Source organism: Podarcis cretensis, assembly GCF_951804945.1.
Source record: "Podarcis cretensis genome assembly, chromosome: 8".
NCBI classification, from domain to species: domain Eukaryota; kingdom Metazoa; phylum Chordata; class Lepidosauria; order Squamata; family Lacertidae; genus Podarcis; species Podarcis cretensis.
Genome location: NC_137177.1, coordinates 35255151 through 35279645, shown reverse-complemented (window position 1 = coordinate 35279645; position 24495 = coordinate 35255151). Strand labels below are relative to the sequence as shown.

General features: G+C 48.9%; 1 protein-coding gene across 5 annotated transcripts in view; it reads left to right on the top strand.

The window, feature by feature from the left end:
- Nucleotides 1–24495, top strand: part of MACF1 (microtubule actin crosslinking factor 1) — a 302261-nt gene that overhangs the window by 18088 nt on the left and 259678 nt on the right. Inside the window, exon 1 of one of the 5 annotated variants that reach the window (XM_079988573.1) lies at nucleotides 1329–1482. The exons of 3 other annotated variants lie outside the window; for them this stretch is intronic. In XM_079988573.1, coding sequence (XP_079844699.1) covers nucleotides 1389–1482 — 94 coding nt within the window. In that variant the 5' untranslated portion in view covers nucleotides 1329–1388. Of the gene's footprint in view, nucleotides 1–1328; nucleotides 1483–24495 lie in introns of those variants that run through there. One more of the 5 variants, XM_079988575.1, reaches the window with a different exon arrangement.

Genomic DNA, 24495 nt, shown 5'->3' with positions numbered 1-24495 from the left:
TGGGGCTTCATCCTTCAAGGGGTCTCATCTTGCACCAACCATCAACTCCAACAGCATGCAAGGACTATGACATGGCCACTAGTTTGGAACATTCTTCTAGTGTCAATGAAGTGTGGGACCCTGCAGGACTGGCATAATTGATGCCATTATTGGGACCCGTAACTGGACAGGTGAGAAGTTAGGATTTGGCAGCGTGTGGTTGGAAGATTCAGCTGTCAGGGCTGGTGAAGGCCAGGCCAGGCGTGGAGGTGGGGTTCTGGGCATGGTTCTGCTGAAAATGATCAGCCCTGCCATTTGACTAAGTTGAGGTGGATGCTAGGAGGGCAGGGTGGGCAGACCTCTATATGCCACATCAAGCCCTCAGGTGTGATGGAGGACATCACCAGGGCAGAAGTTAGATTCAACAGCCTGATCACCTACAAGGACTGGAGTGGGTGTGCATTGAGTGTTGCACCATGTTGCCTTTCCTCCTAAAAGCAGCAAAAGGGCTTGGGATCAGGAAGAGGGAGGGTCTGCCACAAATTTAGATCTGGGGTGAGTTCCTGACTTCTTTGTCCGCTGCCCCCCATCCTTTTCTGTTTCTTTCACCAGAAAAGATTCCGGTGGTACTTGGGGGTGGGCTGTCCCCGCTCCCTCCGGGCTTTGAGGCTTCTTGGATTGTGGGCGGGGGCAATCCAACCAACCCCTTCTGGGTTTGCATCCCGCCCTTCTGCTCTTCTTCGGATCCAGTTTGCTTTTCTGTCCCAGTCTGTCCTCCTCTTTTCCTTTCCGCCTCTAGTTCGGGCCGTTTCCTCGCGCCTCTCTTCTGGATCTCGAGGCCTCCTGACATCCCGGGGCCTTTCCCCTTGCCTTCGGGGCCCTGGGTTCGGTGGTCGCACCTGGTTCCCGGCCAGCCCAGCTCCTGATGCGGATCCGCCCCAAGTGGCGCCAGCCGGGTTCTGCCCTCGCTCTGCCTCTGCAGTTCGGCGGCCGGCCGCCGGGCGTCGCCTCCGCCGCCACTCGGGCTGCGCCGCGCTGAGCAGGCTCCTGCCGGGCCGGCAGAATAAGAAGGAGAGCCGCCGAGCCGGGGGCTGGCCTGGGCCTCCCTGACAGCAGCGGGTGGAGCCTGAGCCGGGAGGCCGGGAAGAGAAGGAGGAGGAGGAGGAGGAGACGAGGCGGAAGGAAGGAAGGAAGGAAGGAGCAGCAGCAGCAGGAGCAGAGCCGGCGGCAGGGAGACGCCGACGCCGCGGAGCTCCAGCGCCCGGCCGCCTCTCGCCTTACTCGCCCGACGCGCAGCCAGCCAGCCAGCCAGGCAGGCAGGCACCAGGCTCGGCACAAAGGGATCGCCGCTCCCTAGCCCGCGCGCCCGCCCGCCAGCTGGTCTGGCCCGGTCCGGGGCGGGCAGCGCCATGGCCGGCTACGTGCCGGGCAAGCTGCCGCTCAACCGCAGCCAGGAGAAGGAGTTTGTGCAGGCCTACGAGGATGTCCTGGAGCGCTACAAAGGTGGGCTCGCGGCTACTTTGGAGAAGGGAGCGGCGCGGGCGGGCGGGCGCCCCCTCTTCCTTCTCCTGCCCTTCTCTGAGCGGGCTGCCTTAATAACACACACACACACACACAAACACACACCCCGGCCCAGGTGGCCCCCCTCGGGCGATAGGGATGCTTGGGCGGGGGAGGCGCGGAAGGATGCTAAAGTGGGGGGGGGGGGCAAGGAGAGGGTTCCAGCCTGGCTGTCAGAATTCCTGCCGGGGAGGGCGGCGGCGGGGAAGCCTGGTCCGGTGCTGGCGTTGGGGGGCTCGGCCGCGGTCCGGCGGGCTCCTCCTTGCAGCCTCTTTGCCTGGAGATCCCTTCCTGCCTCTGGACGCTGTTTGCCGGCCTGCTTCGCGCAGCGCCTCCTCGCCTGCATTCTCGGGCTGGCCGGGGAAGGGCTGCCTGCTGGCTCTGCGCCGAAGTGCGGTGCTGGGGTGTGTGTCTGCCGGGGGAGGAGAAGGACGGCGGCGCCCCCTCCCGCTCCATCCTTCCAGGCCCGAGCGGGCCCGGTCCTCCTCCGCCTCTCAGCCAAGGGCTGCCCAGAAGCGGCTTTCCCTTTGTTGATGGGCCCGCAGGCCAGCCGCGCGCGGGTCTCTGGCAAAAGGAGCGCCTGGACTTGCCCCACCCGGGGCCTCGGGAGCTCTCCCTGCCCCGCTTGGCTGCTCCTCTTTAGAAGAACGGAGAATGACGCCTTCCATTTAACTTTGGTTGCCGCTAAAGCAACAACAACGAGGCGCCTACACGCCCTTCCATTCAGATCACCGCGGTGGGGTCATAGGAACTCAAAAGCCAGTTGCTGTCGAGGCTCCTTCGTGGCGGCCCGTGTGATTTCTGGTGTGGTTTGTGGGTTGCACGGGCGGGCTGTGGGTGTGCACGTTCCCATGTAGACTCTTTTCTTCCTTGATGTGGCTTGTCTGTCTGTCTGTCCCTGCAGGCATGCAGTACATTATTAGCATCACCCGTATATTCTTCCCCTTCCTACCTGATTTTCCTCCAGGTGTTTTGGACTCTGCCTCCCATCACCTGCTCGCTGGGGCTGATGGGAGTTGTAGTCCAGAACACCTGGGGAGTAGGGTGGAGGCTGTCCAAAGCATATGCATTGTGCAGTCAATGAACTTAGCACAAGGGAGTCAATTTTTTTTTTTTTTTGCGATCAAAGCGGATATTGGTGTGGGAGTCTCCTTTGCTGAAAGGGCTGCCGTTCAGTCACAGAGCATGTGCAGAAGGCCCTAGGTTCAGTTCTCCAACCCATCTCCAGGTTGGTCTGGGAAAGGACTCCGCCCTGAGAACCTGGAGAGCTGCTGCCAGTCAGTGTGGACAATAAGCTAGACAGAGCAATGAATTGCCTTGGTATAAAACGACTTCCTGTGTCTTATTGGTGAAGTCCGTGCAGAGGGAAAGTGGATCTGGAAGATACAACAAGGCAGCTTCCAAGCCTACCATTTCCCCCATAAACCTGGGAGGCATAGCTGTGCTAAACAGTTTTTTTTTATGGCAGGTGGGTGGGTGGCATAATGACTATAATCCTTTCACCTGTTCAAAACATCTTCTGTATTTAAAAAAATGCTAAAAGTGAGGAATAGCTCTCTATTCAGTATCGAGACTTCACAACATTGGGGTGGGGGATGGAAGTAAAAACTGGGAAATCCACAATGAAACACAGGTTTTGTCCTGCTAAAACTGCTGCTGGAGAGTTGAGTGCTTGCTTGTCTAAATCACTGCTGAACTCAACTGACTTCTTTTTCTTCATTGGGAAACTGGCTGGGTTGCTGCCTTGATTTGGTGTCCTTGTTATACTGCACAGTTGCACTTTGCTGGAGCTCACTTCCCTAATCAGACGTCACTCTCAAGATAGATAGTGCAAGGGAGGAAAAACGCCCTTAAGAACAACCTTGCAAACTGTCCAGCCTGGAACTGGGTGCTGGAAAACAGCATAAGAAACGTAGGTCATGTGAGACAGTATCTGGTGGCCGCTCTACAAAGTTGCCAGCTTCAGAACTTTGTGTTCTTCGTAGATGGTGAAAGCAAACTTCAGGGTTGCTGTTAAATAGCTTCCAGTTCCAATAAAACAGCCTTCCCCAACCAGGTGCCCCCCTGAATGATTTGGACTCTGTTTCCCAGCAACCAATGAGCTGGGATGATGGGAGTTGTAGTCCAGCAGTGTTAGGAGGGTCACAGATTAGGTGTCCCTGAACATCTGGGGTATTATTTGCCAGGCCTAGTTAGGTTGCTTTTTCTTGAGAAAAGGGATGGCCTAATTTCTACTGAACATTCTGGTTGTGGGGTTGGAGCATCCCAATGCAAACTCTGAAAGCTTATATGCTGTTGGTGGTAAATCTTAAATCAGTGATCCCTTTCAGCATCCCAGAAGGTCTGTATGGTGCCAACTCTCTCCTAGCCCATATTCAAATCTTCCATTTCCCCTGCAATTCTCTTGCTGAATCCCCAGCTGTCTTACCATGGTTCAACCTTGTTAGCTTTACTTCTGCTGGCTTTAGGCTAGTTTTCCCCAACCTCACTCCCATCTTCCCTGACCATTGATTTGTTCTGGGTGGGGCTGACTGGAGTTGTAATCCAACAACATTTGGAGGGGGCACCAGATTGGGAGGTGATGACTGTACGTTTCTGGGGGTGCAGTGCCTTTCTTGTTTTATCTTATGATGTAAAATGCTGCATACTGAATAAATAATGGCAGCCTTTTTTTTTTTTTTTTAAAAAAAAGGTCTTCAAATTAATTTTTAAGCAGTTGCTGCTCCTCTTCATTATAAGTGGATTTCTCTGCCAGGTTAGATGAGGAAAGCGCCTTCTATTCCTTTAAGAAAGACCTGGACAAAGTCATGGTCTTCCTAAGACAATTGCTTACCAGGTGCTGATGGGGACAGACTCTGAGAAGGTGATGGTGATACCTGATGCCTTCAAGTCCTGGTCTTGAGCTTCTGAGCAAGGGAGTATCTGGGTGGCCATGAATGGGATCCTGGGCTGGATAGATCCCTGGTCAGATCTAGCAGGCTGGTAACGCAAAGGGCATTGGGTGATTTGAGCCACTGCCCCTTAAACAACAGGCTTATCTGATGGCAATTGAAAGTGAGTGAGTGAGTGAGTTACAGGGTGCGCTGAAACTTGTCTGGTGAGGTTAAAACTTTTTCTGAAAGTCAACATTAACTCTCACCTTCAGGCCAAGTTAGACAAGTACACACACACAGAGAGAGAGAGAGAATTGTGAGAATTGTCTATGGGGTGGGAGAGGAAGGAAATGAATGGCAAACTTGTTCTGGACAGGAAAACCTATTCTGCATTATTAGGGGAAAGAGGGGAGGGAGCACCAGTAGAAGCAAATCCGTCTTTGGCCTTAGCTTAACAAATTGGGCTTCTCTTTCATTGTATGTACAGCCCTCATGAGCAACGACTGAACATATCCTTGGAAGAGACATACACACACAGACAGACACGAAAAGGGGGTGGGGATGGATTTTACAGCTTAAACATTAATTTCCCTTTGCTAGGCCAGCATCGTAAACAAGATTATTCCCAGCTGGGCTGAGCCCCCTTGTGAATTCCAGGGCGGCAATTGGTTTTCATTAACCATGCTTCTCATGGCATGGACCATTGTCTGCTTGGGTGTCTCTTCTGGACAGCCTTTAGGAAAATGACCCTGCGAAAGAAAGAGGGGGTGTATGTGGGGGGGGGGTGTAGAATTCAAACCACTGAGTGCATCTGAGCCCCAAAGCAGTTTTCTTACCATGCTTGTGGAAATGAAGAGACAAGCTGCCTCAGGTGAGGCAGCAAAGGAGGAACTTTTTCTCCTTTCTTCTTTTTCAGTCACCCCTTTGGAATATACGAAATCTCCTCCTCTGTATCACTTTTATATGGCACTTTTAATTTAATGAGCAGAGCTATGCACTGATTGCTATGGGGTCTGACATTGGATCAGCCCTTTGGACTAGCAGCCTTGAGAGGAACAGCTGGCCCACCACACTCTTTTACATTTTTATTTATTTGTGATATTTATGTTGGCTGTGTAGTTGCATGTTTCTCTGTGTGTCTCACAAAGATAACATGCCAGAACATAATATTTAAGTATATGTGGAAGCAGGAAAAGAAAGGACCATGGTTTTAATAGAAGAGCATCTACTTTGCACGTAGAAGGTCTCAAGTTCAATCTGCCATGGCATTTCCAGGCAGGGCCAGGAAAATACTCCCCGTCTGAAACCCTGGAGAGCTATTGCTATTCAGTGTTAAAGTGCTGACTTAGATAGACCAGTAGGGATGCGGGTGGCACTGTGTTCTAAACCACTGAGCCTCTTAGGCTTGCTGATTGGAAGGTCAGCAGTTCGAATCCCCATGACTGGGTGAGCTCCCGTTGCTCTGTCCCAGCTCCTGACAACCTAGCAGTTCGAAAGCACGCCAGTGCAAATAGATAAATAGGTACCGCTCCAGCAGGAAGGTAAACGGTGTTTCTGTGCACTCTGGTTTCCGACACGGTGTTCCGTTGCGCCAGAAGCGCTTTAGTCATGCTGGCCACATGCCCCGGAAAGCTGTCTGTGGACAAACGCCGGCTCCCTCGGCCTGAAAACAAGATGAGCGCCACAACCCCACAGTCACCTTTGACTGGATGTAACTGGCCAGGGGTCCTTTACCTTTACGTACCTAGATAGACCAGTGGTTTGATCAGGCAGCTTCCAGTTTAAATCTAGTCCATGAGGACTAGAAGCTTTCTTTCTTTTTTTTAGGGGGAGGGCTATAGCTCAGTGGTCTTAGAGAAAAGGCAAGCATGTTTGGAGGTAGGTGTTCCAAGTACCCTGGTCCCAAGCCTTGAAGGGCTTGACAGGGCTGGGGCCAATATTTGAAGGGAGTGAATTCTCTCATTCACTGCCTCTGACTTGTTCAAAATAAGATCTGAGGCTGCAGGTCCCTTTGCTGGTCTTGAAGAGGGCACAGCAAAATGCTTGACATGGCCAAAATGTGGAGTGTCTCATGCCACAGGATCTGTTGCAGTGTGGCAGAGGAAGCTGGCGTACAGGCTCGGGGAAGGGCCACCATAGCTCAGTGAATGAGCACCTGGTTTTGCATGCAGAAGATCCCAGGTTCAGTCCCTTAAAGCAGTGTTGCCCAACCTTGGGCCTCCAGCTGTTTTTGGACTACAACTCCCATCATCCCTCGCTAGCAAGACCAGTGGTCAAGGTCTTGCTAGCGAGGGATGATGGGAGTTGTAGTCCAAAAACAGCTAGAAGCCCAAGGTTGGGGAACAGTGCCCTAAAGCACCACTTGGTAGGGCTGGGAGAGAGAGCTGCCTGAAACCCTGGAGAGCCACTGCCAGTCTGTGTAGGCAATGCTGAAGTAGATGGTCTGAAGGTCTGACTCGACAGAAGGCGGCTTACTCTGTTCTTGGGTCTGCAGGCAACTATATAAGGCCAAAGGTTGCTGGGGTGCTCTGGAATCAGTCCACACTGCACCCCACATTTATGGTGTTTCCAATTTCCTTGCACTGTTTCCCTAATGATGTAGAGGTAGAAAGCATTTTTCACATGCAAATACTGGTGGCTTGGATCTTGGGCAGCATGGAAATCCAGTCGGGTAGGTTTTCCAGACGATTGTGAAGCCTTGTCTCCCTTTCTGCTGACAGAGGATAATAATATTGTGTTCATGTGCTAAGCAGCGTCTGTGGGGACCTGCTGCTCCAGTCTAGCCAGCCAGAAATGCGTTGTAATCCAGGCAACGTGATGTAAACTGTACTTCTCTGAAATTGGAACGGAGAAAGAGGGAGAGAAAAGTGGGTGGTTGTGAAGAGGGGGAGTATCTGTGTGGTAAATTATCAAAAGCTATGGCATCATCTACTGTGCCAATTTGCAAGGCATCCCTGTAAACTGAACTCTGTGATCCAATACAGCATTCATCATTGCATATACAGTCATACCTCGGGTTACAGACACTTCAGGTTGCGTTTTCTCAGGTTACGGACTGCCGAAACCCAGAAGTACCGGAACGGGTTACTTCCGGGTTTCTGCGGTCGTGCATGCACAGACACGCCAAATCGCAACCCGCGTGTTCGCAGACGCGCAGCTGTGGGTTGCGAACGTGCATCCCGCACGGATCACGTTCGCAACCTGAGCGTCCACTGTACTGTATTGAGTGGTTTTGTGGTGACTAAGAAATAGGAGTCCTTTTTTTGCCTCGCTGATCCTCTGGGTTGTTAATGTTGTGTGTGGTACAGAGGTAGTATTGCCTAGTCATTCTCCACTGAGAGGCCTGATGTCGATGACATCATGAGAACGTTCATACCAAAAGCCATCTCCTCCTCCTCTGCTATGCTTCTGTCATTCAAACTCCCATTGCTGCATATTGCCCAAGAGTTTCAGTTGTCACACTGGTCTGTGGTTTTTGCCCTTTGGAAAAGGAAGAGATGTCTGTGTTTCTGATTGCAGTGAGGTGGAAGTGGCTTAGCTATTTGCTAGATACCAAGTCAATTTGGAGCTCCCCACCCCCCTGCAATTGCTGAGCTCCTGCTGCTCCTTTTTCCCCTCCCAACTCTCTGTGCTCCATTTCGCCCTGCAATGATAAACACAATTCCTTTGTGGTGATGGAGGAGAAAGTCTTGCTTGGTGAGCGTTTTGGTTCCTGCAGAAGCTCAGCCTGCAGCAAGTGGCCTGTTCTGCTTAAAGAAGTGGTAACACTCCCTGCCTGGGGAGCACTTCTACCTCCCAGGTTGGTGTTGCTGGGCGTTGAAGCACCTTTCCCACCTTGCCTGAGCAGTGGGTGGGAAGGAAGCTGTATTATAAGTGCTGCAGTTCTAGGTGGAGCAGCTGTGTTGCCTGTTCTTTGCACGCCAGGCGTTTTCCCTGTAACTTGGAAAATGACTTCCTGGATGGATATGGTTCAAACTTTGGGTCATACTGAAATATCATCGTTGGGCTTTCCTGACATGGGGGTTGAGGGAGCCTAGGCTGGGACAGAAGCCTGCCAGTGAACACCAGCTGAAATGGAATGTGAACCTAGGTTTTTCCAGTCCAAGTTAAGCACAATGTCCAATGCACCAGGAGAGAGAGAGGGAGAAGAAAGAGAAACCTTTAAGAGTTTTTAGCTACTCTATATGAACTAAGAATTATTACAACTGGGTGGCTGCCAACATTACTGGCCAAAATAACGCCGCCGCCCCCCCGACGCTAAAACAGTATCATTCAATAACAGTTCTTCCCCAACCAGATGACTTCTCAATATTTTGGACTACAATTACAACAACTACAATTCCCATCAGTTGCAGTCAGCATAGCTGTTGTAGATGGGTGTTGTAGTCAAAAGTATCTAGAGGCTACTAGGTTGGGGAAGGTTGCAATATCTTCATTATGTAGCAAGGAATTTCATAGATAATGCTGTGGCCGCTCTGCAGGGAATTATTGCCTTTTAGCAGGGTTAACCTGATCATCTGGAAGCCTAGTGGGGATATATATATTTAATAGCTCTGTTGCCAGGGGACTGGGGACTAGAGCCTCATGTTGAAGGACTTTATGTTACGCTTATTTCTTCTGCCTGTTGAGGAAACAAGTATGATGGATGATTGTGTTCTTGTGACGAGGATACACCCTGCCTCTCCTTGCCTGGTTCCAGTTGTCTGTCCAGTTTGCTAGTCCCTGCATTGTTGCTGGAGGGAGTGATAAGTAGCTCAGTTTTGTGCCCTCAACTAAGGTAGCCAATGTCAACCCCATCCAGCATGGCTAGTGGTTGGGGTGATAGGAGTTATAAGTGTAAGGATGTCTCCAGACTCTCATTATTGTGTGGGAGGAATTCAGGTGCATACCAGAAATCTAGGTTTGTGCAGTTAAAGCGTCCTAAGACTCAATTGTCCTAGTACAATAAATCCACACACACAAAAACTGGGACTTTTTGCAGTTAGGAAAGTGACAGGAAAAAATGCACTGAAGAGTGTGGGATGGATGAATGAATGATTAATTAATTAATGAAAAGACAGGTGAATACCTTGCAAGCACATCAGGATGAGTGTTCATTATTGTTGGAATGAATGGCCAGAAAAGACCAAACATGGGCTAACCGCCTCATAAGCTTCGTGCAAGCAAATCAGAATGAATGTGGAATAAACAGATGGTGTAGCTAAGAGTGTGATGTTTATTAAGGTTTATTAAGTGCTTTCTGGGTTCCATCACATGGCCACTGCTGAGCTGTGGTTACTGGGAAGCCAGTTGCGTGATCACTTCCAGGGTGATCTGTGCTTGCAGCACAGGGCTGTTGCAACGCAACCTGGAATATAGGAAAGGCCAATACCTTTGCACTTGACTCTTGTTGTGGTGAGAGAGGATGCCATCTCTCTGTCCCTCCATCTTCAGATGTTTTGCTGGTCCATCGTGCTGCACACCTTTCAGGCTGCCTCAGCATCTCCTTGCTGGACTGTCGCTCTGTTGGCATCCCTAAAAATACCATACCCTGTCTTCTGAAAGTTCTCAGGTTGCTTCAGTGGTGAAGTCTTGGGTCCTGAGTGGGAATGTTTCGTTCTCTATTTTTGGAGATTCTTTGGCAGTCTTGGTTGGGGAAGGAGAGGCGTCCTGCCTCTGGGGATGGCGCCTGCCATGGCCCATCCTTCTCAGCCTCAGCCCCCTTTCCTCCTTTCATGCTGCCTGAATTCCTACCTGCTGACAGCCTTGGCGTGGCTTGCTTTGGGAGGGGAAGGTGCATTGCTAGGAGCAGACTGAGAAAGCCTTTGATCTCTTCTCCCTGGCGGATTTACTGGATGGCCTGAGACCAAAAGCGCTGAGAATTGGCTTGTTCCGATGCCTCTCCAAATTAAGTGCTGAACCTCACTGAGTGTGAAGGTGCTTCTGGTGTTGCATGGTCACAGAGAGGGGTCTCCAGTGGGGCCCAGTAGGCAGCGTGGGAAGGGGCTATGGTTTTGTGTCTACTGGAAAGTTAGGTTCTTTGCCCTCTGTTAAAAAGATGCACATTTGCTTACACTGCGAAACTGCAGTTTTCATGATTTGGCATAATTCTGCTTCTGCTTGTCAGGAACTCCATAGGGCGCTGGTATCCTCTCTAACCACCTGAAATCTTAATTTGGGAACTCCTTTGGCTTTTGAAATTTCACTAGACATATTTGCTCACTTAATTTTCAAGCATGTTGTTGCAACCCGGAGGGGCTAGATGCTTGTTTTCTCCAGGAACCTTTGCTCTTAGGAAGCAGGATTCTGCATGGTGTGTCATGCTGCTTCTGTTCTTCCACAGAAGTGGGTCGTGAACATGGATTGGACAGATTAAGCCCTAACCTGCGAATTGGCAAACTGTCGGCAAACCTCTTTTAAAAATTGAAAAAGTTTCCTTCTGTTAGCTGTGGATTCCATCAGATATTGTTGTGCAGCAAATTGCTTATGTGGCTTACTGAAGCCATGTGGAGCTGTTTGCTCTGCAGGGGCAGAGCTCTGGGACGGCAGCTGATCTCTGCTTGTGGCCTCTGCATCTCTGTGTGGGTGGAGCTGGTGGGTATCCCTGCCTTGTGCTGTGGGGTTTGACTACAAACCCTCTAAGCCCCCTTCAGCTTGTACGATTCTTCCTCTTGGCCTGCAGGCTTGTTGAATCTCCTTCTGGGTTGCCAGGATGCCCAATTAATTTGTTGTGCAATGGCCATTGGTACCTCTGCACAGCTGGGTTCCTGGCGCTGTTTCACTGCCAATTCTTGCCTAAAGTTGTGTATTAAAGTTTGGCAATGGAACAAGGGACAAGAGAGCAGGATTAAGGGAGGAAATCTGGGCCAAAAAGGTTTCTTACAACAAACAATTCCTTACTAAATCCCCTTTGGGCACATGGTTGACTGGTTTTTGTGAAGCCGGCAAAAATGCCTCTCTTTGCTTTACTTTGCAGCAACTCTTTAGGGGATGGGCTGTGCTCACTGGTTATGCACCTTGTCTGCATGCAAGAGGTGTCAGTCTCAGTCCCCAGCATCTTCAGGCGGAGCTGCAGCCCATCTGTGTAGGCAATCCTGAGCTTGATGGACTAATGGTCTGAACCAGTATAGTTTCCTGTGTTCCTGAACCTCACCTTGAACATGCTCTCTGCTTGAGAGTTGCCCCCCCCTCTCCTCCAGGTTCTTGCCTTGGCAGGCTGCGGAACCGATTCACTGTGCTTATTAATTCTGCTTGGGCTGATTAATGTCTCTGAGCTGGTGGTGAAGCAACGCAGTGGGGCCCCCACACGCCCAGCCCTCCAGCACAGCAGCAGAGAGGCTTCCCACACCTCCCAAGCTTGGCCCAGTTGTGTGGGGCTGATGGATTTGCACATCTTGGCAGGTGTGTCTCTTGTCGAGTGAGCTAACTTCCCTTTGAAGATTCTTTTCCCATTGCCTACCTTGTGCTATGTAGGCCCAGAATTAAACACAAAGTTTTCCAATAAAAATAAAAAAGTGAATGTGAGATTTATTTTGCAGAATTGAGGCTGCTTTGAAATCAACTGGGAGTGATGGCAGAAGAGAACAGGTGCACAGTGAGCTGGGCTGCGAGCTCCTTGTCTCCAGACTGAGACGCTACTGATTTGGGGTGGATTTCTTCAAGGCTGTCTTCCCAGGACATCAGCTAGGACCAGCCTTCGTCAACCTGGTGTCCTGCATATGTTTTGCACTATGGCTACCATCAGCCCTGGGCAACACAGCCGTATGATGCTAGCTCAAAGCATCTAGAGGGCACAAAATTCGCAAAAGCTGGCCTAGATTCTTGTCTCTGGTTTTACTGGGTCTGACTTAACTGCTGGAAGGTCCTGTGCCAGTTCACTGCTGATTCTCTTTGCCTGATGGAAAAAGATGGTGCTGGTGACTTCGGAGTCAATTGCAAGCACACATCCTCTTGGGCAAATAGGACAGACCTGAAGTTCGCTGCTGATGTTACAGCAGGAACAAACTGCAGCCAATAAGAGAAAGAGATGCTTCTGTGCACGAAACCTTCACAACCACCCTTTCAAGGTAGGCCAGGACAGGAGAATTGGATCCAGCTTGCTTTCCGCAGCCCTCACAGGCCAAGGTTGATGAATTACCTGACCTCACAATGATGTCAGGTGACCTGCTTTGGCCCCCAGGGATGATCAGCTGATTGTCTGTGCCTACAGGGCGCCATGTATGGGGTTTTTGCAGGCGCTGCCAGTCAGCAGTGCTTGCAATCCCCCCTTTAGCCCACCTGCATGTTTACCCACCCACCCTATCACACCTGATGTCATAGGGTGTATGGCAGGTGGGTGTGGTTTTGCCAAAGCAGCCTTGCAGACCTGAGATCCCTTATATTTGCAGGGTAGGCCTTTGGCCAGTTTTGGAGTGGGAAGCCACTGGCTGCTTGAGGCTTCTCAGTGGGAATCATGGCCGACTGTTGATGTGAAGAGCAGAGGCTCTGCTGGTACCTGGGTCTCCAGGCAGACCGTGTTTTGAAAGGCTCTTTCGAAGACTGGTCGCTGCTTGTGGTATATATACTCATTTCAGCTCAACAGATCTGACAGCTTCTTGTATGTTTTCCCTTTTATCTCTTCGAAGCACAATTGTCTTGGTTTCTCCTCTGAACTCCATTGTGCTCTGGAGCAGCGTTGAGTAAGCAGGTGTGCTTCCAAAGATGTGCTTCTTGAGTCACAAAGAATAAACCCCCAAACTGTCCCTTTCCCACAAGCGGCTGGATTGTTTCCTTCATCTCTTGCTTCAAGGGGCCCTGGAATCGCTGGCTTCTATCTTGCATTAAACTGTTGAGCTTGGTGTTTTTGATAAATTACCATGTAGCTTTGCCCTGGTGCCAGGTTAACCTGAATGATGCTGTTTTGTCAAAGAGCTTTGGACTCCTTTCATAAAGCAGGCGCAGGAGTTACTCTCTTGTGGGAGGGAGGGAGGGAGGGAGGGAGACTGCAGCATGAGAAGGAGAAGACTGCACACACCCTCCCCGAACTTGTATGGGGAGTGATGCTCCCAAGGCAAAAAGGAGTGGGAGACAGAGACAAACAAATAATGGTCTCCAAGCTCCTGAATTCAGAGATGCTGCTCTATGTTCTAAGTCTGAAAAAGGCTCCTCATTCAGATCCAGATTATTTGGAGAAACTGGGTGTACTGTGCCCATCTGTAAAATGGGTGGGTTTCCCTCCAATTATCTCATAGGCACTGGGACCAGGAGTTCTCACCTAAAGTTGCCAGGTCATCAGTGGTGACCAGCAACCTTATCTTGGCAATTACATGGAGCAACTGTAATGTAGTTTTCTGTGCCACAAGAGTCACATATTTTTGAAAAGCTGATAACACAGGGAGCCACGGAGTGTCTCTTTTGAAATGTGTGTTGTTTGGGGGTGCAGCTTTAGTTTGTGCATTGGAGGGATTGCGCTCTCTCTCTCTCTCTTTCCCTTTCTTTCTTTCTTTCCCTCCCTCCCTCCCTCCCTCCCCTCACCCCCCAGCAATCTGTGGCCACTAAGTCCAGGCAAAATTTGTAGACCTGACTGGGGCTTCATACCCTCCAGCATTTCTCTGATGCAAATAGTGACGTCCCATCCCATAATGATAATTTTACTATTTGTACCCCACACATCTTACTGGGTTGCCCCAGCACTCTGGGTCGCTTCCTACATATATAAAAATGTAATAAAACATTAAAAATTGAATGCAATCCCATATAGGGATTTTAAAAAAAGACTGCTCAGGGATCAGATAACTCCATACCCCCCAATATTTCTCCAATGAAAATAGGGACATCCTATGGAAAAGTGGGACATTCTGGGATCAAATCAGAAACTGGGACAGTTTCTCTAAATCAGGGACGTCCCTGGAATATAGGGTCACTTAGAAGGTCTGGGAGTTTTATTTATGGAGGAGAGGTCTTTCCACGACTTTTAACTATAATGTTGGACTAGATGATCCTCAGGGTCCCTTCCAACTCTGCAATTCTATGATGGTTATGTAGAGCCTCCATGTTCCAGGACTGTGTACCTTTAAGAACCAGTTGCTATGGGGCAGCAATAGGGCAGGGCTGTTGCCTTCCTGCTCTGCTTGTGGGCTTCCTGGAGGCATCCAGTTGGGTGCTGTGGGGAGCAGGATGCCAGATTAGGTGGACCCACTTGTTTGGCTGGGGGTTGATTGTGGCTGAAGTGATGGTTCAGTACATTGTAAGGGTTGGTTTCTTTCCTGGCATACGCAACTCCAAGAGTTGGCTGACTAATTTCTAAAAGACTTGCATCTCCCTGTTAGGCACTTCTGGAAATCACACTGGCCAATCCTGTGATTTCCCATTGATGAGTGGGAAATCACTCTGCACATGCTCAGGGGCATTGTCTCACTGCCATGTGCTGCAGGGCTGAGCCTTGGAATCGTCAACTGGTTCCTGGGCTATGCTCTGTTGAGCCTTGGCTCAGACTAAGCTCTGGTTTTCCTCCTCACTTTTCTTCACTTGGATGGGACCGTTCCAAGCTGCTGAGCTGTGACTCTTTTGGGACAGTGCTTTATTTACTTTTTCTGCAAATGAAAATCTGGTTGCTCTTCCAGTTTCTGCTTCCTGTTTTCCGACAGCGCAAACCCAGCATCCTGTATAGAAACCTCTGGAGTCTTTAACACTGTACTTAAAAAAAGAAAAGAAATTGGCATGGACTGTGGTGGGGGTGGGAGGGTGAGATGTACTTATTTAATATTGCACTGGAATCCTCGCTCTGCACCACTCCCCACTCTTTCCCCCTTGCCTCTGGGGCAATATCGGCACTCTTAAACCAAAGCAATCCATGTTTCCAGGGCCCCCAGCCAAATTGCTGGGATAGGGATGCAAGAAGCTTGTGTTTGAACAGTGCTTAAACGCTAAAAGGCTAAAGCTATGAGGATGGAATGGGTGGAGAACCTGCATCCCAGAGTTTTTTTCTCTGGGGCTGCTGGAGAGGGAGACAGACTAGACCAGAGGGAGCGGTGGAAGGCTCCCTTGGAGGAGAACGCTGGTTTGTGTGTTGTACTGTACTGTATAGGGCAGGCATCCCCAAACTCAGCCCTCCAGATGTTTTGAGACTACAGTTCCCATCATCCCTGACCACTGGTCCTGTTAGCTAGGGATGATGGGAGTTGTAGTCCCAAAACATCTGGAGGGCCGAGTTTGGGTGTGCCTGGTATAGGGCTTTACTTTTTTTTGCATCCTCCCAATAGCGTGTAGCAAGGATAAAGGTAAAGGTAAAGGCACCCCTGACCATTAGGTCCAGTCGTGACCGACTCTGGGGTTGCAGCGCTCATCTCGCTTTATTGGCCGAGGGAGCTGGTGTACAGCTTCTGGGTCATGTGGCCAGCATGACTAAGCTGCTCCTGGCAAACCAGAGCAGCGCGCGGAAATGCTGTTTACCTTCCCGCTGAAGCGGTACCTATTTATCTACTTGCATATTTATGTGCTTTCGAACTGCTAGGTTGGCAGGAGCAGGGACCGAGCAACGGGAGCTCACCCCATTGTGGGGATTCAAACTGCCGACCTTCTGATTCGGCAAGTCCTAGGCTCTGTGGTTTAACCCACAGCGCCACCCGCGTCCCTTGGCATGGATAGGGGAGCCAAATTTAGCCTCTCTGTCAGGCCACACCCTCTCTCCTCTGGCCACGCCCCTCACCAACCCTGCTTCACACACCCTGCTTGATTTCTCTTCCTCCAAGGAAGTGGCATGCACAGTTCTCCTCCTTCTCATTCAATCCCCACAACAACCCCGTGAGGTAGGTTAGGTTGAAAGGCAGGGACTGAATCAAGGTCATACCCAGTGAGTTTCCTGGCTAAGTGGGGGTTTGAATCCTGCTCTCCCAGGTCCCACCCAGTCCAACACTCTTAACCACTCTACCACACTGGCTCTAGCTTGCTACTGTACAAGGGTAGAATTATCTTTAGTTTCTCTGCCCACTTTTGCTCATTGTCCCACCCGCTGCTGGCATGTTCAAGGTGTTGATACAAACATGTAAGTGCCCCCTCTGCAGTAACTCAAAACAGGGCTTTTAGCTGTCCCTGTCCAGATACGACAGGCTGCCACTATCTGTACTTTGCGGAAACAATTGAAGACAGCTTTTATCCTGACAAACTTTTCCAGCTGGATGTAAATGTCTCTGCCGTGGGTTTCTATTTTGTATTGTTATGTGTTTTAAATTGTTTTGTTATTCTTTTTGTTTGAATTGCATGTGACGCTAAGACAATTGTGTTGACGTTGATTTATGCATAAATGATTAATAATCTGGCTACCGGAAGGGAATATGGTCCTCATGTTGTAAAAGTTTCTCACCCTTGCCATACAGCTTGGTTTACTTACCTGGGTTCCCTCCACTTTCGATCAGGGTTCCAATACCACAGCAAGGAGAAATAAAGAGTGCTGAAGGCAAGAAAGGGTTAAAGTGATAGAGCTGATTTCTAGAGTGGTGAGGCAGATCATAGAAAACGACATGGCTAGAGCAAACTGGGAAGTGGAAAGAATCTGACTGGCCTGAATAGCAGTGTGAGCAGCCTCCTATGGGGTGGGGGGAGGGGGTTGCACGGGGAGGGGGTGTGGGTGTGGGTGGGAAGACAGCTTAGCCAGGAAAGCACAAGGTCGGGGATGAACAAAATGTGGCTTCCCCACAGTAAATGCCCACTGTGGAAGCAGCCTTGGATGGTATCACACAGTTGGTGTGTGTGTCCCTCCGTCTATTATCATTATTTTCATTATTTTCATTATTTTCATTATTTTCTTTTTTAAAATTTTCAAATTTAACAATAAAAAAAAACAATTCCATTTGAATTATACATCCAATTCTAATCTTTCCACTTTCAGACTTCCTTCAGTCTATCTGGAAATTTTCATGTTTTCACAGTTATTCACATTTCTTGCATCTATATTGTTTTGTTTTGTTTTTAACCAAATTAATCTTAACAATTATTATAAAACAATATTTCTTTCCATTATTATCACAGAGCTTCTTGAAAACCTACAAATGTTAATTGACCTTCACATATATTCTTAATATACTCTGTAAATTTATTCCAGTCCTCGGTAAATCTCTGGTCTCTCTGGTTCCGAATTCTCCCCGTTAGCTTGTCTAATTCTGCATATTCCATCAACTTCATTCTTCATTCTTCTTTCATCGGGATTTCTTCCTGTTTCCATTTTTGTGCCACCAAAATTCTTGCCGCTGTTACTGCATATAAAAACAACTTCTCATCCTTCTTTTTTATGTCATTTCTTAGTATTCCTAACAGAAAAGTTTCTGGTTTTTTAACAAAGGTATATTTCAACATTTTTTTCAATTCATTATAAATCATTTCCCAGAAACCTTTCATTTTTTTACATTCCCACCACATATGATAGAATGTTCCTTCTTTCTCCTGACATGTCCAACATTTATTACTCACTTTATACATCTTTCCAAGTTTTACTGGTGTAACATACCATCTATATAACATTTTCATAACATTTTCTTTTATTGTAGTACATGCAGTAAATTTCATTCCTTCTTTCCACAATCTTATCCAATCATCAAATTGAATATTATAACCAAAGTCTTTGGTTATTTTCATTATTTTCATTATTTTCATTTCTATACCGCTTTAAGAAAAATCTCCACCCATTGCATGTTCCCCCAAGCCCCCACTACCTTGCCCTGACAGCACCAGACAAATTTACTCCTGCCTGCCTGCAAATATAAACACATCTCTCTTTTTAAAATATGGTTCCTCCCCATTTTAATATTTTTATTTCTGTTTGGTGGATGAAAAGATTGCAGCCTTTTGATGTATCTTTTTAATTAAACATTTTTCAGCGAGACTTGGGGAGGCTCTTTTAAAGCATTTTATGCTGCAGAAGCTGTTAAGCTGAGCTGTCCTTTCTGTGCAGGGCGGCAGGGATATATGCGTGCTCACGAGGGAGCATTTGTACCTTTTGGTGCCTCCCCACCCCGTAGCCTGAAGTGGTACAATCCAGGAAAAGCTTGATCGAGTCTGTTGATATATAAACGGGTTTAAGACATGGAACCCAGCCTGGAACTATGTAGATAAAAGGGGTGGGGCTATGCAGTTAGAGAATGAATGACTCCCTCCTGCCCTCCCACCTCAGACGGGGTTGGGGGCAAAGTAAGCCTTTGCAGTTGGTGTCTGTGTCTTCCTCTGTTCCAGTAACAGATTATGCTGTCAGCATAAGATCGTTAGTCTTGTTACTTGTTTCTGGAAATCCGCATAGGCTGTTAAGGATCAGGCATTCTGATTTATTTATTTTTTACAAAAGGAGAAGCTGGGGAAAAGAATCCTCACCCTCTCCTGATAAGATGTATGACACATGCTGTCATATGCAAGGTGCTTAATCATCTTGAACCCGCCTTATCCTGAGTCAGCCTTCTAGTCCAGCATTTCTTCCTCCCAGTAGCACTGGCATCCCTCCAAGGCCTCGGAAAAAAGGCATTTGCTAACATTGCCACCTGATAAAACTGAAGGCATTAAGGACCATCCTCTCACTGAGCTACAAGCGTTTCCCTGTGTATACATGAAGTTGCCTTACTCTGTATTGAGCAATCGGTTCATCTGACCCAGCGTCATCCACTCTGGCTGGCAGCTGGACGGGGACGGGACACACACTTTCTCATCACCTGTTACTAGGGCTTCTTTTAAGCAAAATTTCAAACTGCTCAGTGGTGTGTGCTTATAATTTGAATGCAAAGTGTGCACCACTACAACACGCTAGTGCATTTTACTTGTTTGTGTGCACATGCTTTTCTGCTAAAGTCTCCTTCAGTGATGTTTAGAAGCCTACACAGAGTGGGAGAAAATCCTCAGCTGGCAATTTGGCATCTAGAATTAAGAGGGATCTTGAAGAGAGAGTTGAGAACTCAGACTTCCTAAGTGCCTCTTAGAGGTCAATATGCTGGGGACTCTTGTTACCATCATAAATCTAGATGGGAGATTTACCTCTTTTCAAAGCTCAGATTGGATAATTTTGTGCTGTGATTATGCTTTCAGGCAGAAATGTTTCATGTTGCTTTGCCCCAGTAAGGTCTCTGTTAAGAATGCCACACTGGATATTTCTGGCATTACCACTGCCGTTATCATAATACTTGCAACCTCATATGTCTTGCCAGGAAAGGGGTCTCCCTGCAATTATTTCCTTCCTGGGTACAGACATTGATGAATACTCTGCAGAGACAGAGCAGCCATGGTGCCTGTGGGGGAGGGTGTTTTCTGGGGGTGGGTAAAGAAGAAATGGGCTCCAGAGCAGCCCAGGCCACTTAATTTACCTTTTGCATTGTTGTCACTTTTTGCATCACCTGATATAATACATAACATGACTTGAATTTTTGAACTGCCTCCCCCCCCCCCGTGACTGCCCATTTAAGTCTGACTGCCCATTAAACAAAAAATAAAAACCCACCTGCCTGTTACTTGATCCATTTAAGTGGGGGTTCTGGAGCTTGAATTTGGGATTGTGTGCATGCAAAGTTCCTGCACTCAGCTCTGGCCCCTCTTGAAACTCTGCCCGGAGTAGTTTCGGCTAACACTCTCCCCTTTCCCTTCTGTGTGTTTCCTTTATGTGCATCTGGAATTCAGCGAGAGTAAATTTATATTCTATTATTAGAAAAAGAAATCACCAAGGAGATGTGTGAGTCTGTTCAGCCAGTCAGCCCAGAGAGGTATCAAATCACACTCTAATTAATATTTTAGAAAACCTTTTCCTCTTTTGGGTGCATCACTGTTACTGGGATGGAAGGGTGATCAGGGAGGTACAGAATTTCAAAATACTGGCTTTGATTCTGTCTTGAGTGATATATATATATATAGAGAGAGAGAGAGAGAGAGAGAGAGAGACCCACCTTTGCGGTAGGATCCTGAGTGGTGTGTCACAATGACATGGCTGGGAGTTCCCAGAGTGGGGGTGTCTGTTGCTGACTTGAAGCCTGTTGGGGCTCACCAGAACCCAGGCTGAGCCAGAGTGGTGTTTGCCTAGGCATATGGGATTTCCCCCCAAACTGATAGCATAGAGTGGCCATCCTGTGGCTGTCCAGGTTATTAATGAACTCCCATCAGCCCTAGACAGCATTGCCAGTAGTCAGAGATGAAGGCAGCTGAACCACATCCAGAGAAAACAGCATAATTGTATGCCAGGTTCATTGCCATAATCTGAGTTCTTGCCCAGGGTTTCACAAGTATCCAGAGGGTGCCTTGGCACATGGGAAGCTGCCTTATTAGGCCACCTGGCAGGCAGCAGCTCTCCACGGTTTTGGGGAGAGGGGATGTCCTGGCTCTTCTCAACAGACTCAAAACTTGAACTATCACCACGAATGGAAGTTCTAAAGGTTTTATTTATGGAATCTGTGTAGCATCCCAACATGGGTCAGCAGATCACAAATTGCTTAGGCATGGCAGAGGTCTCCAATTTGGAGACCCTTCCACTGGATCTGGACTACCACGATCCAGGCTACTGGGACTCTTCCCTGCTCAGATTCTCATCAGCCTGGTAGGACCTCCCCGGCATCCTCCTCCTCTGACTCTTCAGTTTCCTCCCATTCCTCCCTCTCCAGGATGTCTCCATGGGAAGCCTTTCTTGTCGCCCTGCTCCCTGAGCTATGGCTGGTGATGTTTGGGACTGAACCTGGGCCTGAACCTTCTGCATGCCGTGTTTGGGGTCTGCGGCTTCCAATTGGCAGAACTGGCATGGTTACATCTTCATGTATAAGCACTCAATTTTATAGTGCAGCATCGCTTACACTTTGGAACTCCCTGTCAATTGACATCAAGCAGGCACCTTTGCTATATAATTTTGGTGACTGCTAAAATATTCTTGTTTAGACAAGCCTAACCAGATCTTTAGAAAGTTGGTGCAGGTTTTAGCTTTCTGAACGTTTTAAATTATTGTCCATTTTCTCACTGATATTTTTATAATTTGTTTTATCTTTTTTTGGAAACCGCTTTGAGGTTTGTTTGCTTTTACAATCAAGCAGTGTATAATTTTTTAATGAAATAAATTCCCACTATTCACAAGTTACTCTACCTTCCCAACTTTTAAAAGCCCCCCTCCCCTCTGCAGACAGTCTTCCCTCCAGGCTCTACTTGGTTGGAAGCCAGCTGCAGCGGAGCAGGTTTGGCGGCTCAGGATTGCGGTAGACAGAGGAAGCCCTCCAGATAAATGGGTGCAGGGTTTCTGACAACTGTACTTTCTGCCAGGCAAGCGGTCTGAGCAAGCTATTGGCTGTGGGGTGTCCCCCTTTTGCTCAGATTTTTGCTTGTGGCTCCTACTGGAGCCAAGGAGGCCGAAGGAATGGACATCTCATCCTCTTCAGCTGTTTTGGATGCTGTTGGGTCTCGCTGAGCACAGTCTGATGGGAGATCCTTGGGATTCCAAAAGCCAAGAGGCGGCTGAGCGCCTGGGGGGCACCCCAAGAAGCAGAGAGCTCAGCTCCCCTCCCCTCCCTCCTTTCTTTTGGGATGCTGAGGCAATTTCCTGTGCATGGCAAGCAGTCCTGGGTTTCCAAAGCCAGCTGGAGCAGTCCCTTTCTCTTTCTCTTTTTCCCAGTCCCGGAATTCCAGACATGCTTCTTCAAAAGGAGGAAGAGAGAAGCCTTGTCAGCATCAATGAATTTAGCACTGGAGCAGGCAGGGAGTTAACCACTTCACAGCTGTGCAGGAGTGGACACCCCAGGCATGGAAGTATCGTGGTAGATGGGGAAATGTACCCTACCCAGTATATCCCAATGCTTTTATGGCTGAAAATGCATGTGCTATAGCAGCAAAAGCAAAGGGATTCTTTGTGTGTGTGTGTGTGTGTGTGTGTGTGTGTGTGTGTGTGTGTGTGTGTGTTTGTGTTCACTTGTGGATTTTTTTTCTGGTGATGCTGCTGCTGGAACAAAGTTTCACTCCTTGTTCTGAGGCTGCTCCAAGGCATTCTTCCAATCTAAGGGGCAAACCCCAGAATCCCTTGCCGTGTTGCAGACGGCCAATCATGACTCCTAATGTTTTGGTTGTGACGCAGGTGGGACGCAGGTGGCGCTGTGGGTTAAAGCCTCAGCGCCTAGGGCTTGCCGATCGAAAGGTCGGCGGTTCGAATCCCTGCGGCGGGGTGCGCTCCCACTGCTCGGTCCCAGTGCCTGCCAACCTAGCAGTTCGAAAGCACCTCCGGGTGCAAGTAGATAAATAGGGACCACTTACCAGCGGGAAGGTAAACGGCGTTTCCGTGTGCGGCTCTGGCTCTGGCTCTGGCCAGAGCAGCGATGTCACGCTGGCCACGTGACCCGGAAGTGTCTCCGGACAGCGCTGGCCCCTGGCCTCTTAAGTGAGATGGGCGCACAACCCCAGAGTCTGTCAAGACTGGCCCGTACGGGCAGGGGTACCCGGGTCACGTGGCCAGCGCGACATCGCTGCTCTGGCGAGCCAGAGCCGCACACGGAGGCGAGCCAGAGCCGCACACGGAAACGCTGTTTACCTTCCCGCTGGTAAGCGGTCCCTATTTATCTACTTGCACCCGGAGGTGCTTTCGAACTGCTAGGTTGGCAGGCGCTGGGACCGAGCAGCGGGAGCGCACCCCGCCGCAGGGATTCGAACCGCCGACCTTTCGATCGGCAAGCCCTAGGCGCTGAGGCTTTAATCCACAGCACCACCTGCGTCCTTTACCTTTACCTTAATGTTTTGGTTGTGGGGCTGGCTTTCGGAGCCAGAGAAAGAGGGATTTAGTGTTACATGGCTTCTCTGAGCCTATGTAGATTACCTTCCAGCCTTTGAGATCAAATGGGGCATCCTTAAACAGCCTTGAATCCAAGCACTTATGTTTGGTGTTGGGAGTGAATGTTGCTCAGGTTCAAGAGCTCTGCTTATCTGTCTTTCAACCCATGTTTTCAAGGTATTGACTTCAAATGTGTTCCAAGCATGTGGTATATGGCTGCAGGAAATAAAGCTGGCCCAAATCTGTTGAAGATTTGTTGTGCCTGCTCACTTCTGAAGCTAAGCCACTGTGCATGTCCCCAGAGACACTGTCTTTGTTATTACCACCCTTCATATTTTCTTGGACCGAGCCCTGACACTGAAATCTGGTTCAGGGTCTTCATTTTGGCATATGTTAAGCTGACCCAACTCATTAAATGGATAACACAGTGGAAAATATTAGTTAGATTGTTCACAAGGCCTTATTTTCTTTCTTTGTTCCACTTACCATTGCACCTCTTGTCTTGGGGCTGAGTGTTTGTGCAGGGATGTGGAGAGGCCTCAGGCCTTTCTGGCCTCTCTTTGTGGGCCCCCTCCAATTGTCTCTCTGGGCCACCACCCCTCCCCAGCCATACCTCTCAGCAGCCTTAATTTGCACCCCACATTGAGTATTTACCTTGCTGGGATGTGTCTTTGAACTCTGCTAATGCCTCATGCTGGCCTGGATGCAGAGGAGTGTGCAGAAACAATCTTGCTGTGGAAAGGCAAAATTTACATTTACAGTGGTACCTCTGGTTACATATTTAATTTTTTCCGGAGGTCCGTACTTAACCTGAAACTGTTCTTAACCTGAAGCACCACTTTAGCTAATGGGGCCTCCTGCTGCTGCCTTGCCGCCGGAGCACGATTTCTGTTTTTATCCTGAAGCAAATTTCTTAACCCGAGGTACTATTTCTGGGTTAGCGGAGTCTGTAACCTGAAGTGTATGTAACCTGAAGCATATGTAACCCGAAGTACCACTGTATTGCTTTGCTCACTTTTACCTCTGGCCTTACCCACCCCTGGTGTGTGAGCCCAGGAAGACTGCCCAGAAGGGAATGTGGCCCTCAGGCTGAAAATGCTTCCCCCTGTCCAGTCTAGTGCACTGAGCTTGCCTTGCCACTTTTGGTTGTGCTCACCACAGCCTGCCAGTTTTCTTGTGATCTGCTGGAGACTTCAGTTCCACGCAGCTCTGCCTGATCTTTTCCTGGCCACTGTTCCTCCAGCCCCTGACCTACTTTTCCTCCTCACAATTGAGTGTTTGTGAGCAGGGGGAGGGAGACAAAGAGACAAAGAAATGCTAAAAAAAGTTTCAAGTTACTTTTTATCATCTTGGAGGGGGGAATGCAGGCTTTGA